The sequence below is a fragment of the Haemorhous mexicanus genome, chromosome 8 (genome assembly GCF_027477595.1).
Source record: "Haemorhous mexicanus isolate bHaeMex1 chromosome 8, bHaeMex1.pri, whole genome shotgun sequence".
NCBI lineage: Eukaryota > Metazoa > Chordata > Aves > Passeriformes > Fringillidae > Haemorhous > Haemorhous mexicanus.
The window spans coordinates 4,947,347-4,966,305 of NC_082348.1; the positions used below are offsets into that span (position 1 = coordinate 4,947,347).

At 37.8% G+C, this 18,959-nt stretch overlaps 1 protein-coding gene across 1 annotated transcript in view; it reads left to right on the forward strand.

Annotated features, from left to right (window-relative positions):
* LRP1B (LDL receptor related protein 1B) overlaps nt 1-18,959 on the forward strand; it is a 477,945-nt gene that overhangs the window by 275,180 nt on the left and 183,806 nt on the right. The window contains exons 19-23 of the mRNA XM_059852348.1: nt 2,417-2,497; nt 3,764-3,931; nt 5,577-5,759; nt 12,191-12,391; nt 13,863-14,108. Coding sequence (XP_059708331.1) covers nt 2,417-2,497; nt 3,764-3,931; nt 5,577-5,759; nt 12,191-12,391; nt 13,863-14,108 — 879 coding nt within the window. The remainder of the gene's footprint in view (nt 1-2,416; nt 2,498-3,763; nt 3,932-5,576; nt 5,760-12,190; nt 12,392-13,862; nt 14,109-18,959) is intronic.

Genomic DNA, 18,959 nt, shown 5'->3' on the forward strand with positions numbered 1-18,959 from the left:
TTGTTCCACCCCCATCCATGGGCAGGGACACCTCCCACCAGGCCAGAGCTCCATCCAAACCAGCACTGAGCACCTGCAGGGATGGGGCAGAAAATGAAATGCTTACATGAATAAAAGTAACAATATTATTAAGGTAGACTTCTAATTGCCTTGATTCAAAGCAAATTAGTTCAATTGTGTGCAGAGGTAGGATGAGTGACCAAGGGATTTGTATTTTGCAATCTCTGAAGTTCTAACTTTCAGTTTAATGGCACAGCATTGGCTCTCAGTGCTATAACAGTTTCTCTGCCTCTACCTCGTGTTCTCAGGCATGTCAGCAACACACAGATGTTACTGGCACCTTTGGAAATCCTTCCTGTGAGCTTTGTTCAGCGTCCTCTCAGCTGACTGGGATATTTCTTCAGATCCTTTAACCAGGATTTATGTCACTGGCTGTTTTTCTGTACAGCCAAACTTGCTCCATGTTTTAGCATCTTGTTTTGCTATCCTCAAACACTGTGGCTGTGCAAATGAGGTCAAATATTTCATTTTTCATCCTGCCCTATAATAGGCATGCTAATGGCATTTACTTACATGTTCTGTTTAGTGGGAGATATTTCCTTCTATGAAACAATTTAAAACTCTTGTATCCATGAGGACACAGAAGAGAAAGGAGATTGGTGTCTACCCTGTGGAGAGACCTCACTGGAGCTCAAGATTCACCTTTGCTCATTTCTGTGTCTCCTGGGCACTCAGGACAGGGCTGGGTGAGGGACAGCTGCAGGATGTGCATCTCTGCTCTGTGAAGGAGGAAAGGACCTTGGGGACAATGAGGGGAAGTGCTGGGTGTCCTCTGGTGTGTGAGCAGGAGCTGTGGCTGATGAAGGCTGGGGTAAACTCTGGAGATGCTGCAAAACATTCTTGGAAAGGCTGTGCTGGGCTGGGAGTCGTGAACTGGCTGGTGCTGGTGGTGGTGAGGGGAATCACAATTCACTTTAATCAGTTTCTGTCCCTCTGTACAGGGCAACATAAAGAAAATTAAGTCATGGAGGCATTCATGTATGGAAAAGAGGAAAATTACATTTAATGAACGAGCTAAACTTGTGGAAAGATTATTTGAAAAAGCAAAATTAAAAGTTGCTTTCAGCTTTGCTTGAAGCACATGGGGCATGTATTGTGGCTAAGCACTACTGCAGTTGCACACTGCCATTTTTTTTTCTTGGAACAGATTTTTTTGTCATTTTAATGATTATGTTTAGCAAAAAACCCAAACAAAAAAAACAACCCAAAACACCAAAACCCCTATAGCAACAAACCCAAAACAAACAAACAAACAAAAACCAAACCCAACCAAACAAAAAAAGCAAGAACTTTCTAGAAGTAACTGAGAAAGTGTTGTCATCAATGGGAGCTTTTTTCCTTACCCTTTTCACCTCTGAAGCAGGGTAATCACCTCTGTTCAATTAAGCTCTTGGTGCTCTCTATGTAATTTTTATATAAAAAATTATTTTATTTTAAATCTGTTACTAGATGAAGCTGGTTTGCTTTAGTGCTTCATCAGAATGTGACTCTTTTTGAGCCAAAACTTTGAGGTTCAGTAAAAACAAAGTGATTTCAGTTCTTGTCCTAAGAAAGTTTTATATTTATGTGGCATGGTTTAAAAATCTAGAAAAAGCTCTTCAGTATTTCTCAGAGTGTTTAGCAGGATAATAATGAATTCACACACCTACCTATGCCATTGGCTTTGGAAGAAAAAGAAGTCTGAAAAAATTCAGACCACATTTAAGTTACTCTATTCAGAAGCATATTAGATAATTATAGAAACAAATATGTGTGGTCAATACAGACAATTCTTTGTGAATAATATTGTCTCAGATTTCTACTGCTTTACTGGAATGCTGGCAGGAATTGCTTGTGAAGGCTGACATTCCAATCTTGTATTTTATTATGCCAGTGTAGAGTAACTTTATTTCTTGGCTGTTCTTTAGCTTGGTACTTAACCTTCCCATTTTATAGTGCTCCATTTCCTGTCTCTTCCTGGCAGGGCTGTTGCAGTTGGAGAACCCTTCTGTAAATAAGCACATGGAAAATAGAGTTTGTATCAGTCATCAAGCTATGGTTACTCTTAAATATTGGCACAGTGGGAAAACCAGCCTTGGTCTGATGGGAATATAGGACCAGACTAATTATCACAGAGGAATGAATTTGGTGTTGATGAAAAGTAGGGTTTGGACAGTATTTACAGTTTGAAGCCATTTTATTTTTCTTTTTGGTGTCTCACCTTTTTCTCCTCTCCAGACTCAATACCTGGAAGGTGCAAATGTTTGCTACAGCACACTTGTGTAATTTATGCATACAGGAAGGTGACAGAATATTACTGAAGAGTAATATTAAATTATGTTAAATAGTTTTTATTTCTTTTTGAACACTTTCACAGAATTCCCAACATGTGAGCCACTAACTCAGTTTATCTGCAGAAATGGAAGATGCATTAGCAGCAAATGGCTCTGTGATTCAGGCAAGTATCAAGTCCTCTACATCTGAAATGAATATGAGGGATATCACATAAATACTGCTTTGAGGTTCTTTTTTCTGAGACTCATTTTGTCAGCTTGGCTTGTAAGTGGTCAGAGAATAAATAAAGCATTTGAGAATTACTGATCTGACCTAGAAATCAGCAGCACTGAAGGTTCAGATAAGGAATGAGGCATTGGATATTGTAATAGGTACAAATACTATATTATGTGGATTGAAGTATGATGATTCATTACTAAAAAAAAAAAAAAAAGGAAGCAAAGCTATTGCTTATGAAAGCGTTTTCTGTTCTTAGAAAGCAACATGATTTCAGTGACCAATATATCTGATTTTATGCTTTTTGTGGACAAGTTCAGTTAAAATAAATAGCATAAACAGCATCCTTGAAGACTGAAGGCCAGCAAAACTTTACAATGTATTTAGTTCTTTTGGCTGGAAGAGTACATATTTGAATGTTAAAATGAATCTCCTCTCAGAGCTTGTGGTGTGGGAGTGATTTTGCTCCAGTCGTAATAACATTGGGTTGGTCCAAAGCATTTGGTGTTTCTATAATTTTATTTGTCTGACAGGAGTTTTTAGCTGTAAGTGGACAAATTCCCGAAATTATCACAGTGTGCTGATGAATTTCTGTGCATGGAGACCCTTTAGAGTGTACCTAACATATTTATCTCCTTCCTCCCTTGATGACCACGATCAAATTACGGGAATTGCCTTAAGACTGTTGTAATGACTGCAACATTAGAGTAATGAGAAACTGCAGTCCACGATTATTTATGTGTTTTCTCCACTTTGCACTCTTGTAAGCACATGGAAACAAAGTTTAACAGCACTGAAAAGAAATCTGTCAGGTTTTCATTTTGGTTTATATGAAGCTGTTTGTGTCTGTGATTAACTATCTTAGGTTATCACAGAGAATAAAGTAAACCAGCCGTGTTTGAAAGCCTGTGTTGTCACACACAGTTAAAGAAATTAAGAAAATCTACAGGCTTCTCATGCTTGCTGGTGTCTGTGATTGAATAACTGAGTTAGGGGTTCGACTATCCAACTATGACTGAGTTGAGTGCTGTTGGTAAATAATATTTAAAGTATTGTGTGCATTAGCAATAATTTGATGCCTGTGGGCCAAAAACATACTACTTTATTTACTGGATTTTGTTTTTCCTTTTGCCTTTTTCAAAATGATTTTCCCTCCTGCCCTATTTCATTCAGAACTTTTATCTTTTAAAGCACTTTAAAATGTTGTTTGCAGACGACGACTGCGGTGACGGCAGTGACGAGCTGGGCTGCGTTCACTCGTGTTCTGCTGATCAGTTCAGGTGCCACAATGGCAGATGTATCCCAGCTCACTGGGCCTGTGATGGTGACAATGACTGTGGAGATTTCAGTGATGAAACCAGAACAAACTGCAGCAAGGAAGGTTAGATTTTATTTTTTTCTCCCCCAAGTTTTTAATGGAGAGAATGATTTGTTATAAATACCTGACCTGCAGCCAATGGGAAAAGAGGAGATGCTTTTAACCTTGGTAAAGGCTGGAATGGGAAATATGTCAAGTGCAATGTGAAAACACAGAAGTGTATCATGAAGAGGAATGCATTTGAAAACAGAACAGGTATTACAGAGAGATAAATTTTACAGTTTTACTTCAGGTAATTATGCTAGATGTGGGTTTGTCTCACTGCAGAGATGCATGCTGTCTAGGTGAAGAGGCAGAAACATTCTTTAAGGTATTATTGATATTTTCTGGGTTTTTTCATGCAGTGGAACAGTAATACTCTCATTTTTGTCTGATGGAAGTCTTCGTGGTTTTTTTTACATAAAAGCATTTTAACAAACTCCAGCCCTATTTAAATGCCATGCATTGTATTTATTTGACTGGGGAGAGAAAGGCAAAGAATAAAAAATAATCATAGCAGAATGAGGGAATATCTTTCCTATTTTCCTCCTAATGTGTTTTGACCAACAAAGTAATTGTACAAAATGTTATTGGTCCCTTTTAATAACCTTATATTTTAAATCTAGTTGGATACCTCATACAAATACATGAATTATCAGAATGTCATACTAATTTTATATATTCACAAAAATAATTTTTAACTATATCAAAATGATCAGTCTGGAACTGAACAAGCCACTTTAAGCCCTGTTCATTTCCATTTTAAACTTAAAGCCTTGCTCTAACCTTTTACAATAGAATACAAGACTGTTGATTATATAAGGAAAAAAAACAACAAAGAAATGTTAAATAAAATAAAATGTATATTTATAAACAGTGCTATAAGAATTGATTCAAATAATGCTTCTTGGTACAAGCAAGGGAAGGATAAGTAGGCCATTACTTTAAAGTTCATGCTATTGTCGTTAGTATGTCATTAAATAATAGAAATACAGCTGTAATAGCTTGGGAAAAGAAAAGCAAGAATAAAATTGCAATGGCCATAAGCTGGAAAATGCTTAGAGAATTATGTATGTGATGAATAATTAAAACTTCCCAGTAATTATTATTTGAAGCAGTCAGCACTGATTCCAGGGCTGCACTGAGTGAAGCCCCTTTGCTGTGGGGTTTGGGTCAGCTCCAGCTGCTCCTGCAGTGCTGTGACAGCAAAACCAGCAGGTGTGGGGGCCTTGTCAGGGCACAGGTGGGACCTCTCAGGTTCTGTGCTGCAGGAGATGGGCCTTGTTGGGTAGAAAAGGAGAATGAGGAAGGATGAGGGAAAGCAGCTTGAGGGTTTATGAAACACCAGGGAAACTTCGTTGGCCTTGTTCCTCCTCCGTCTACCTCCAAACTCCTTCCTGTCTGACAGATGTGGAAAAAGGGAATAAAAATCAGTATTGTGCATGTGCTGGAGGGGGAGTGAAGGAAGTGAGGAGGATAAGAAAGAATTTGTCTGAAGCTTGGGTTGAAGGTGTGAGTTATAAGATGGAATAGTGCATTTTCAGTGTTATACTTGGGAACTCTGATTTTGGCTTGGGTTAGGAAGAGGATTCTAAGCCAGTGTAGACTTGGAATGAAAAAAAAAAACTCACATGAGCAAATTCTTCAATGTAATTCTTATTTTTCTAAGAAACTCCCTCTCCTGGAAGGTGCAGTGGGAGGGAATTCCAGTGCAGCCCTGAGGGGAGCTGCGTTCCTGAGCTGTGGCGCTGCGATGGAGAGAAGGACTGTGAGGATGGCAGCGATGAGAGAGGCTGCAATGGAACTCTCCGGGGCTGTGATGAGAAAACAAAGTTCTCCTGCAGGAGTACAGGTAGGGGCTGGCAGATGCATTTTCCTCTCACTTACTCTGTGTGTGTCTGGGTGAGTCTGTGTTGTTTCATCACGTATCTGCTCTTTAACTAATGCTTAATACTCCTGAGGTGAGGTTATCCATTGTATTCCTATCAGGAAAATAATATTGATTTACATGTCCTGTTTTCTGATTTACAATCTGAAATGGATGAGTTTTGAGATTACTTAAAGCTGAGACCACTCTCTATGATAGTGCATCACACCAAATACTTAAATAAAGCATTTAATAGTACTCCAAAGTTCAGGTGTTTTCTTCTCTTTCCCCTGTCTGGCCTTCATTCAAATAAGTTGAATGAAACAGTATAGAATACCTTGAATATTTGAAGAATTACAACTACAGCACTGGAAATTTGAAGTCCAGTATTGGAAGAAAAACACATTCTTTGATTGTGTTTAAAACTAATTTTTTTCTCTAAGTATACTACACTAAAAGGTGGGATAAGAATGTGACAATCATGCATGAGGATATGTAATGATATAAACAATAGTGCTTAGATGGAACTTTTTTTAAGGGAAAGTCTAGTTAAGGAAGAAATTAATATATGACAGCACAGTATTAATATTTTTGTGATTTCTATCAAAGCTTTGTTTGATATTAGGGTTAAAGCAACTTTCACAGCAATATTTAAAGGCTGTAAAGTAGGAACTATACTTGGGGAACTACAAATATTGAATGAAGGGAGAACCAACTCTAATGCCTGTGTTACAGCTAAGCACAATAAATGTGACAGAGGGGTTGTGTGATCTCTATCCAAAAGTACCTTGCTGTTCCTTCTATTTTAAAGTTATAAAAATCATGGTGTCTTGAAAAAGAAATATGGAATGCTGAATGGTGTCTAAAAAACCACATTTCCTTTTGTGTCCCAAAAGATGTGTGGAATAAGTAGCTGTTACATGAAACTTTTTCTATAGGTAAAAGTGGATCATTCACTTCCAACAGAATGGTCTGTTTCCTGACACTGAGTGATGGAAACCCTGATACAGGAAATAGAGCCAGGAGGAAGTGTGTTTCCTAGTGCCCAAATGGGGAAAAGCTAACACCAGTCCAAATGGCTAAAGCAGAATTAATAGAGGCAAGAAAGGTGAATAAATCACAATAGATGAGGTTTATTTTCATCAGCTGCATCTGGAAAGCTAATGAGGCTAGATATTATTACTTTAGTTAAGAGGAAGCAGAGATAGGTTAGAGGCAGTGTGGAATGCAAAATGGAGTGCAGATTTTGGTTATTAGGCTTTGTTCCTTTCAGAAAAGCTTGCTTCTTAGGCTGGGCTTTGGTTTCTTACTTCTCCTGAATGATTTTAGATACAGAGAATGGAAAACCCTTCTGGTGGTAAGCTAAGATTTTCCAAATACATCTGCCATAATAACAGGAAATAGTAAGGATTTAAATTCAGCATAATTGTCTAAATGAGTTGTTTTTTCAACAGAGAACTAGAACCCCATTTCCAAGCCCACAGTCCAAGCTGCATTCCCTCATTATGTACTCCTATGTTTGTAGGCAGGTTAAAGGAGGGCACTGTCTCAGTGCACAAGGTGAAAGGTGACTTCCCTGGCTGTCACACAGAAATACAGGAGAAGAATAATTTCATCAAAAATTTGCTAAATTTAAGGGTATATGGCTTTGATTTGAAGGAAAATGCAATTGTGCTTGTTTGTTGTTGGGAAACACCACTGGAGCAACCAGTTATGACAGTCATCATTTTCTCTTTTGCAATATTCCTTCCTCCTGGAAGGAGCAGAATTTGGAGGAGGCATGTAGTAATGCACTGTAGCAGAAAACAGCAAAGGCAAATAAATTTTTGTTTAGCTACTTTTCCATTTGTTCCATGTGGTTTGGACAAAGGAGTAATAATGGGTTTATGAGAAATAGTTACTGGAATGTTTAAGAAGAAGGGTAATTTTCTCTGTGCATGATTCTAGGGAAATAATGCTGTCTGGCTTGTGCATTTATGGCAGCTGTTCTGGCGAGGAGGCACTGGCTAATTGTCCCCTCAGAGACTGCTGGGTGGTGACATCTGGTACAGAATGTGATGGGTCTGTGTAGGAGCATGTGTGTGGAGGGAGCTGAAACAGCCAGTACTTCAGGAGGGAGGGGCAGCTGGTGAGAACAGTAATAGGGACATGGTACTGCCCAATTTTGCCTGTTTCTTTCCATTTTATGTCTGTAATTAGTAGCTGCAGGGTCTTTCCTTACCGTGGCTTTTGTGGCTTTGGCTGATGTGTCACAATGCCACAGGGATGAGTGCCAAGCTACAAAACCAGGATTTGTCAGCATTCAGCCAAAAGGGATTTTTCTGCTTACAGGGGTGGTGATCTCAAGAACCCATTGTACCCAGCTCCTTTTCCAATATTCAGTTAAGGATCTATGGCAGAGTGTATTCTAAAACTTACAGAGATGGCCTTTTGTCATTTGCCTCTAGGACTGAAACATTTTATTCCTAACAAGTCATCTGACTCCTTTGGATATTGAATGACTTATGGGTCCCTAAATGCATTATTTGTTGAGCAAATATTATTTCATTGAGCAAAATACTTTGCTTCTCCCCATGAACATCTTCCATTTCTGTTTTGTGCTTTTACACCTTTATTTTGTGTTTTTACATCTTATTATTTTGGTTGGTCTTGCTGGAACTGTCCAGCCTGGGCAGTCCTTGAGCTGCTGTGTCCAAAGTCAGCCAAAATGCTGCAGGCTACTTGAGCTACCAGATTTCACAATTGCTTTTCTAATTTTTTTTTTGCAAAACCATCCCATGCTTGTTTGCAGTGATTTCAAATTTCAGAATTGCTTTTCTAATTTTTTTTTTTTTTCAAAACCATCCCATGTTTGTTTGTAGGGATGTGTGATGAAAAATCTACTAGAGGTTGCACAGCAGTAGGATGTGAGAAGGAGTCATTACCTGATTGAGATTGACTACTCTTGGGCTGCTGCTAGCCAATTATTTTCTGGTTTAAAATTAGATTAGGCTTCTTTTAAATTAGTCTAGATTAATTTAAATTGTACAAAGGTCCAACTTTCTATTTTAAATTCTGATTCTGTCTTCCAAAAATTATTACAGGCATGTACTTCAGCTCAATTTTATGTACTACATAAATTTATCCTTTTTATTCCCTCTCCCTACTTTTCAGTTAGTAGTGCTGCACCAAGAGCAGAATCAGTGCAAGCTCACTTAAAATGTCATCTAATTACTCTAATGATCATAATAAAGTACTTCTGTGAAGACAAATGCAAAGAGCCATGAATACTTCAGTTTAGTAAGCAGTACATCTGAGCTGTAATGCTTATTTGTCATATTTACTGTTCTTTTTTATTTTTTCAAGCAGCAGTTGATGGTATCCCAGCATTTTTGATGCTGCTCTGAACTACTTGTTTATACTTTGGTTTTTTGGAATTTTTTTGGTATTTTCTGATTTTTTTTCCTTACATGTAATAATATATTAGAGGGGAAAAAAAGATTTTGTGGAAAGAAGCAGTATTGGTTTGGAATGGAAAATAAGGAACACACATAGAGGAAATCAAATCAATGGGTGCAGATCACAGTGATGCTGGAAGATTATAACAAAAGAAACCCTGGTGCTTTCTGGATGGAGATTGTCAGAGTCCAGATTAGGTTTGTGACCAAAGAACCTGGTGCTGAGGGAGGCTGGGAAGGAAAGGTTTTCCAGAAACATGATGAGGAAATTGGTAGTGGTTTTTTGTTGTTTTTTTTTCCTCCTTAGCTCATGGCCACATTGTTTTCTGTGGTATCAGCTCTCTTCTTCTTCTTTAGGCCTTTTTGTTTTTTGCTTTTTCCCCTTTCCTCTTGTCTCATCCAGGAGTCATTTATAAACATCTGCTTTGTACTAAAATCTTTAAATTGAGAAATGACCACATTTTTGAAGCAATGTGATTCAGTCTAAGTCCCATGTGTGTTCTACAGGACAAGTGAGATCATGACAATCACAACCTTATGTTAAATGTGTGAGATTGGAGCATTCTGTAACATTGATGGGATGGAAATTGAATCCATGCTCTAGTTCAGGAAGGTGTTACATTACAGCTTTAGGCAGTAAGGATCAGCTGTAAGAGGAAACAGTGTAATTAATGCTCCACCAAAGTAGTTTTCTTATGGTTGAAGATGTATTCAGTCAGAAAACCTCCTGTGTACAACAACCTGAGGAAGACTGAAATGGTTTGGAAGTAGTTAATTCTGTTGATAATATTTGCAGGAAATAAAAAGCATTGGAGAAGCATTAGGAACAGGCTTCCCCACATAGCTGCTCTCAGGCCTCCTGATTCACTGTTACACAAAAGGGCTTTGGAAAAGGGCAGATACAGCTATTGAGGCAATTAATTTATGATGGAATTTTACTAAAGAGGTTCCTGGAAACCAGAAGTGTGAGTTTCACTAAGGGCCAATAAAGGAAAAATACTTCAGTGAATTTTAAGTAATGATTTCAAGACAGTCATAATATTTCATTAAGTCCATCTCTTCAGAATCTTGGCAAAGATGAATTCCTTGAAAGTATATTCTACTTAAGAACATGTCATATCTCTCATAATGAAAGATGAATCTTTCATTATAAAACATATCTTCACTAAGGTACAAGAAAAGCAGGGAAACTGATTTTCTCTGTAAACATTTGAATGCATTAAAGATTAAAATAACAGATTAGGAGCTCTACTGGAAACAACTTCAATTTACTTTGGGTTATGGTTGGTTTGCTTCATGTTGGTATTTTCCATTAGCTTGCATTCTACTGCTGTGTTATAGTAATACATAAAATCAATGATCATTCAGGAGAAGAAAGAATAGGGACACTTTCTTGAAACACTTGTGATTGCATGCAATGATAAGCTGCATCCATATCATGCATACAATTTTGTTCCCTCATGTCTGTGCAGTTCTGTCTTTTCAGTGTGGGATATTTGGGACTTTGGCCTCTAAAGAAAATGGTGGAAGATTTTCATTCTAATTGTCACCCCATCCTGTCTGTTTTCAAGCCAATTTTGCACAGGCAAAATGATTATCTGTTGTTGAAACCTCACATTCAGTGTAGTATGATCCTGAAGTTTCACTTCTTGCTTTTTTTCACCAAAAGTGAGAACAATCTCACATTTTCCTCATGAGTGCTGCAGAATCATGGGGTTTTTTCAGTCTTGTTTCACTGTTGTTTATCCCCTTCACTTTCTGTGAGGATATTAACTATTTTTGCATCAAAAGAAGATTAAAATGTCAAACCAAGCACATTAAACCAATCTCAACAAATGTGTCCTTTTAAGAAAACTGAAATCTGCTATTGCATAAGCTGGGAAGGGTTGCCAGAAAGTTGTGTCAGTTCATGCTGAGCAGGTTTGAACTTAGGAGTCTCAGGCTTTGCCAGTCAGTGCCACCAGAATTGCTGGTAATGGAATTAAACATTCCCAGGATCTTCCTTCCTATTCCTACTGATTTTTTTTTCTCTGCATAATTAATTCATGGGGGAAAAAATATTCTAGATCAGCTTCATTACCTGTGTTCTCTCTCTATTAATTGGAAAATAAAATGCATGACATTTTTGATCAGGCTTGGTGCTATCAAAATTTACAGCTAAACCCTCCTGGCTGTAGGCAGGAAGTAGAAAAATAGGCTGGGACAGGAGCACACACACACCCACCTGTAAGTGTCAGCATTCACAGTCTTGGCTTTTTTCATTTAAATCCCTCCTTTTGTTGATTCTAATTTAATACCTCCATGATTTTAAAGATTCAAACCCTTTTTTCTAATCAAGAGGCTTCCTTGCCTCTCTAAACATTGATGGTGATCACAAATTCCTTTTCTCCCTTTGAGACATGATCTGAACACTGATTTGACAAAACTGAAGTAATCTAAGAAATTTTGTCTGGTGTAGTTATTTTGCTTAAAAGCTGACCATTTATCTGACATCACTGGGGAATGGGTTGTGTCTACTTCTAGAAAGATTTTTGCTTTGCAAACCCATGCTAATTAAAAGTCAGGTATTGAAACATCGCTTCCATGGAGGGCTGTTGCAGTAGAAGATAAAAGAAGAGAGATGAAGAAAAGCCAAAATGAAAAATAGTTAGAAAATTGAAGTATCATTTGGTGTATTTAACAGATTTTGAGGTTGTTTCCTGCCTGCATGCACTTTTTTGCAGCACACAAATAAGTAGGGCTGGTGTTGTTTGGAAAATTACATTCTCAAAAGTGCTGTGATGCTGTGAATGATGCTTCAGAGTAAAAGTGCAAGTTGGTTTCTTTCTGCTCTTCAAAGAGGAAAAAGGTATTAATGGAAAAGAATAATAATAATAATAATAAAAGAGGAATCTGTACATTGTTTTGAAGGTTTTTTTTTCTCCTCCTGAAGTTTGCTTCCAGTCTGATTTCCTGTGTTTATTGTCTCTTTTCCCCAAGGGAGATGCATTAGCAAAGCGTGGCTATGTGATGGCGATATTGATTGTGAGGATCAGTCTGATGAGGATAATTGCGAGGGCTATTTGTGTGGACCACCAAAATACCCTTGTGCTAATGATACCTCCATCTGCCTACAGCCTGAGAAGCTCTGCAATGGGAGAAGAGATTGTCCTGATGGATCTGATGAAGGCGATCTTTGTGGTACTTTTTAGACACCTTTTTCTGATTGCTCATGATACTGCCTGTTGTGATACCTCCTGTTGAGAAAAAGGTTCTCCTGCTGAAATTTCAGCACTGGAGCCTGTGTGAGGATTTTAGTTCAGTTAAAGTCATACTGAGTTTATGCTTGAAGGTTTAGCTTTCTTCAGATAAGGCAAAGGAGACAAGTCTTTCATTTTCAAACCCCTTAAAATATCCCTGGAAGTAAACAATTGAAAGGACATTGATGTGTAGGAAAGGACTTCAGCTCATCTGCAGATCTCTCCAGCTGCAAAAGCTTGAGTTCCTACCATAGAATGATTTGGTTTGGAAGGCACTTTAAATGGCAGCTTCTTCTGACCTCCTGCTTAGGCAGGGATACTTCTGTTAGACCAGGTTACTCCAAGCCCCTTTCAACCTGGCCTGGGACACTTCCAGGGATGGGGCATCCACAGCTTCTCTGAGGCCAGGGCCTCAGCACTCTCAAAGTCAAAAATTTCTTCCCAAAATCAAATCTAACTTGTCCCCTGTCAATTTGAAGCAACTTCTCTTCGTCCTGTCACTGCAGGCCCTTGTCCCAAGTCCCTTTCCAGCTCTCTTGTAGCCCCTTTAGGCCCTGGAAAGGACTCTGAGGTCTCCCTGGAGCATTCTCTTCTCCAGGCTGAACACTCCCATCTCTCAGCCTTTTCACAGAGCAGAACTGCTCCAGCCCTCAGAGCATTTTCATGGCTTTCCCTGCACTTGCTCCAAAATGCCCCCATCTTCCTCATCTTGGGGGCCCCAGAGCTGGATTCAGTCCTTCAGGTGGGATTCATTCCTCCCACAAGAACAATCTCCTCCTTGTGAGGTACAGCTTTATTTGGTGCAGTCCAAGACATGTTTGGCTTTCCGGGCTGCGAGCTCACATTTCCAGGTCATGTTGTGCTTCTTATCCACCAACACCTCCACTTCCCCCCCTCAGGGCTGCTCTCAATCCATTGTTTTCCCAGCCTGTATTTGTGCTTGTGATTGCCCTGACTCAGTGCAGGTCCTGGTTTTTGGCCTTGTTGAACTTCAACATTCAGGTGGCTCAGCCCCCACCTTTCAAGCCTGGCAAAGTCCTTCTGGTCCATCTTTTCCCTGCTGCATCACTCACACAACTCTGTCTGATCAGAAACTTGCTGAGGGTGCCCTCAAACCCACTGTCCATGTCACTGATAAAGGTGTCAAATGGTGTCAATGCCAACACTGACTCCTGAGGATCCCCACTTGGATGTGGAGCTATGCCAAAGCCTTGAAGGGTTCAGTAAAGCTACCAGATGAATGATTGCACCTCAGATAATTTTAAAAACAAGTATAGAAATCTGTTTTAGAAATATAAGTTTTTGTTTGCCCATCTTGGAGGCTTTTGTAGGTGTTTTGGTTGATTTTGCTATATACAACCTAACTGACAGCTTTTGCAGCCCTTAATTACTGTTTTTCCATGTTATTTCAGATGAATGTTCACTTAACAATGGTGGATGTAGCCATCAGTGTTCTGTGGTTCCTGGAGGAAGAATTGTGTGCTCCTGCCCTGCAGGATTCAATCTTACTGCAGACAACAAAACCTGTGAGATTATGGATTTCTGCACCAAGCACCTCAAGTGTAGCCAAGTTTGTGAACAGCATAAAAATACTGTCAAGTGCTCATGTTATGAAGGCTGGAAACTCAGTAAGGATGGGGAGAGTTGTGTTAGTACTGGTAAGTTGAAATTTGGTGCATGTTCAATATTCAGGCTGTTAAAAGTCATGATGGCAATTTATTGAGAGCTTCTTTCACTTTTTTTTTTTCCCCTCTGTTTATGAAATACAGGCTGGCATTGCCCAAATGTGGGGTTGATTGCAATCTAAGGACTCATTAAAACTGTCCCTGTTCTTGATGTACAAAGGGGTATTGAAACTGTTGCTAACCTAAGAATGCTAATTCCAGATGTTTTTAGGAATGTTAATATGGTATAATTCTGAAACTGTTTGAAGTTGTATACAGTTTTTCATGTGCAGTTAATATGCATGGGCATGTATGTATAAACACATTCTATATGGGAAAGTTACTCAGTATTTTTAAGAAATGGATCAATCTTGATATTGATCAGTATTGGCTGAGGGTTCAGAGGGTTAATTTTAAATGTGCAATTATATGCTGCCTGTTAGCATTCAATATTTAAGATGTTTTTTCCCTTCAGGCATTCTGGCACTTGTTTTTTGACAGCAGTAAGAGCCTGCTCAGCTCACTAATTGAGGTGAAAACCAACATGAGCCAAAAGAGGAGAGGGGAATGTTTTCTCCTCATTGTTCACTGTTAATAAGTACCCAGGCATCACTTGGAAACCATGTTAGGAGAGTGTTTTTCAGGTGCAGTGTTGTGTGTAAAACAGAAACATGCATGTGCAATATAAACTGGTATCACACCTTTGCCTCCCTGGTAGGGACTTAAAAATAATATTGAGTTTGCTTTCTAGATTTTCATAACTCAGTTTTCTTTGGTTCAGGCTTCTTTGATAATTTTATTCTATATTATCTCTATTGTTTCATAGAGTTTTATCAACTCTGAACAGAAATATCTTCCACATTCTCTTTTGCTTATTTGGATATTTCACAATTCAGTAAATATGATTAGGATATTCTTTATTTATTCTTACTCTGCAGTGATTGCTGTTTAGGGTCTTGTTTTATGTCAGTGCTTTGGTCTGGTTCCCAATGATTTTTGATCAATCTGATTTGCTATATTATGGACACTTCCAGCAAATGAAAAAAAGTTAATTCTTATTGGGTTAGAGAAAGGAGAGGATTAAAGGAATTTAAGACAGTGTTAGTAACTCATATGAGGAAAGCTTGAAACAGACTTTAAACCAAATCAGGTAGAAATGACTGATTTGGAAAATTAATGGGGAAAAAGTGAAGTACACTCACTTGTGGTATAAAATAAGAAAAATGAGACTACAGTTTCTCGGGTTTCCTAAGCCCATGAGATATTTCTGCTTAATGTTTACTGGTGTTGGTGAGAATCTGAAGTTAAAAATTGATTTCTCCAGATTTTTTTCAAAGAATGTAATACTAAATATATGATCTGAGACCTGTGGTGTCAGCTGATATAAAGAAAAATGATTCTTTTCTTTACAAGCTGTGATGATGCTACCCTAATGCCATCAAAGCTGTGACAGAATTATTCCATATTAAATATGGCATGTGCTTTTAAAGGCACAAATCATCTTGGCCCTTTTCAGTTTATTTAATTCAAAAGTCACGGCAAGTTCTCTGGAGGACTGGTCCTCTGACACTTCAGTTGCTGACTGTGTGAAGGGCATTTTAGGAAAGTGAGAATAATTTTGGTTTCTTTTGTGAACCTGTGAGACTCAAAATGTCCCCATCATCTGAGTCTCTGAGCATGACAACTTGAATGAACTTAGAATGAAGAAAAAAACTTTTATATTATACTATTAGAAATAAAGTTCAAAGTGACCTTATGAAGACAGGCTGTCCCCCAAATGCCAAAATACTATTTCAACAATTTCAGTTGTTATGAAGTAATTCTTAGAATAGCCATGGTGATTTAAGATGCCTTGAACCAGGTGTGTATTCTATTAGAACAGGAACTTGTAATCTGTTTTCCAGAAGAAAAAATAAATTACTGAGAAGAAAATGAGAAGATTGCCCTTTACCTTTTTTTTTCTTTATCTGAAACAGCATTTTCCTCTGTATAAGAAACATTTCACAAGTACACAGCAATAACATGTGAAGTTAGTATGCAACATTCTAACTTCAGAATATGGTAAAATCATACTAACTTTTCAGAATATGGCAAAAACATTTATTTGTGAGCCCATTAGAAGGGGAATAGGAGTGCTGAAAATGCAAGAATTATGTGATTCTATCTTTTTTCCCTGATTGCATTTCAGAATCCAAAAGTGTGCTTGTCAGGGGAATCTAATGAATTACCAGTGAAATATAATGAGTTACAGAATAATAAATATATAAAACTGAAATGCTTGAATTGACCAGTTCTTCTCTTTCCAGTTTTTTTTCCTAAGCCTTTCTGGGTTTCCTCTGTTGTATCTCATTTCTACTTCTGTTGTCTTCATTTCTTGAGGGTTTTAAATGTTTCCAGAGTTTCAGCACTTTCCATGCCTCTTGTTTTCATCTCCTTTGCTTGTTGCTGTTCTGGCATTGTGGCATTACTGACTTCCCAAACTTTAAATGTTTCCTTTAGATTTAAATTTGTATTGATTGAACTAAGAGTGTGTTACAGAGCTCCATTATTCAGATGGAAAGTCAATACAAATTATATGTTTTCATACTCCTGTTCCTGGTTTCTCTTAAAACACATTTCAAAATAGGTTGTGCTGATGTATTGCACTTGCTCTTTTAAATGATAATAAGCATTCAGAAGAAAAACAACTGATCTTAAAAGATATTTAAATTTCATGTTTACATTCAACCTTTCAGACTTTGGTATAATAAATGTTAGATGAGCTCAAAACCACTTAGTTTAAAATTGATTGTCAGCCTTTCCTAAGCAGTGGAAACTGTTATGTCACTTCATATATATATATATATATATATATATATATATATAAAATTTATTTATTTATTTATTTATTTTAATAGAGGATGTTATGTCTGTCTGTTTGATTTGTCTTAGCTGGTGTGAAACTCAATTTTGTTATAATTTCCAAATACCTTTCAATACTCATATGGAAAGGGGAATAGTCCAATCCTCTCTGAGCTTAGTCAGGCTTTTAATTAAGTTTCTTTTCAGAATCTTTATCAAGTTATTGTTTTTCTTTGAGGTAATTTTCATAAAAGCACAGTGTAGATTGCTTGCTGTGCTGTTGTTGTTACAGTGAGCTTCAATCAAATAATCAGGTTCAATCAGAATTTTTCCTAAGAAAGAATTTTAAACTTAACCCACTGAAAAATGTGAGGCAATATTCCTTATAGAGTCTTTTTTGATGGCATTTGTGGGCAGTTTTCTTCTAGCAGAGATATTTTTTTTTTACAGTGTTTCATGCAGTTTATACTTTGTTTGCATCCTTTACTTTATATCCTTACCTTTGTGGTTAAAAAATGTTGAGGCATTTATGAAATCATGGAGTGCAGAAATGTATGAGTTTACTCAACAAATTGATAGCAGTTAATTTTCCTGAAAGTTTTAAAGAATGTGATCAATAACCATTGTATTGATTTGAGACTTTACAGCAATTCTTTTAATCAATTTGCAGAATAAAAAGTATTTGCGCTCAATTTCTAAAAGATTAATCAGGAAGATAACATCAAATTGTGGGTTTATTGGATAATGGAAGCATATTCATTTTTTTTTAAATTTCTTTGATTGAGCCTGAAAATCCCAATTGCCTGTAATGTAGCTGGTTTTATAGAGCCATTGAATGATCAGGTTGGAAGGAAGATCAAAGCCCAGCTAATACTGCTGCTGTTTATCTGCCTTCCAAGACCTTCAGGACACCTTCAGTGCTAAACTCCAAGTTTCCCAGGGGTGAAATGTTTTGTTGACTCACTCTCCTGAAGACTTTTGTTTTTCTGGGCTTTCTGAGTCTTCCTGGTCCAGTTTAAACCTTTAATCCTTGCCCTACTTGTTATTTATACAGAAAACAGGATTTTTCCTGTTTTCAATTCATAAGCCTTTTATGTCTTAAGGGAATTTTACGTGCCTCCACTCATCTTCTAATTCCATTTTTTTTAGACTAAGCAGATCCAGATTGCTCATTCTTGCCTTGCAGGCCATGATTTCTGGAGCTCTTGGAACAGCTGCTCATTTCCTCTTGTCTTTCTGTACTGATTCACTCTCCTCTTCAGGAGCTGTGCTCAGAGGAGGGTGCAGTGTTGCAGGCTGCTGTCAGCCAAGCTTAGGGTTTTGTTGTCTTTATTTCAATTGTAAATCCTGTCAAGATCCCATTGAACTTTAATCCTTCTCATAAAGATAATTTGCACTGTAGGTTATTTATCTCAAACTGTATTTCCTCTACTTTGAATGAAAAAAACCAGTCTAACATAGCACAGATTCATTATTTCTTTTTTTCTCCCACTGTGTTGTTAATTGCTGAGAATTACAAACAAAGCTACTAGTGAGGATTATGACTTGTGTTCTTATGCATTGGAATTGCCAAAAAACCCCATAGATCAGTGGCCTCCTGCAAAATAGCTCCCAATTCATCAGAATTTGGGAAGTGCCATTAAAGTGTGTCTCAAGTTCAGATGACTGGTGCTTGTGAAACAGCTCCTAATGTCAGTGGTCCTGTTCTGCACTAAATTATTTAGGCACTGCAGAGCTTTGAATAATTTGCTTTGCAGGAAGTTATTCATTGCTTTAACAGATTGGAGGGTCATTGGGAAAGTTCAAGGCAGGTTGTGAACAAGTGCTTCAAGAGCAGAAACACAGCTCTGCTGAGGTGCTTGATCAGCCTAAAACATCACAGATAATTTGTGTGTGTGTGCAGTGGGCATCAGGAGAAGAGGAGCTGCAGGAGGAAGGGAGCAGTGAAGTGTTCAAGTGAATGAGAAGGGATAAACTGGGAATTTTCAGAGGTCTCAGGAGCCT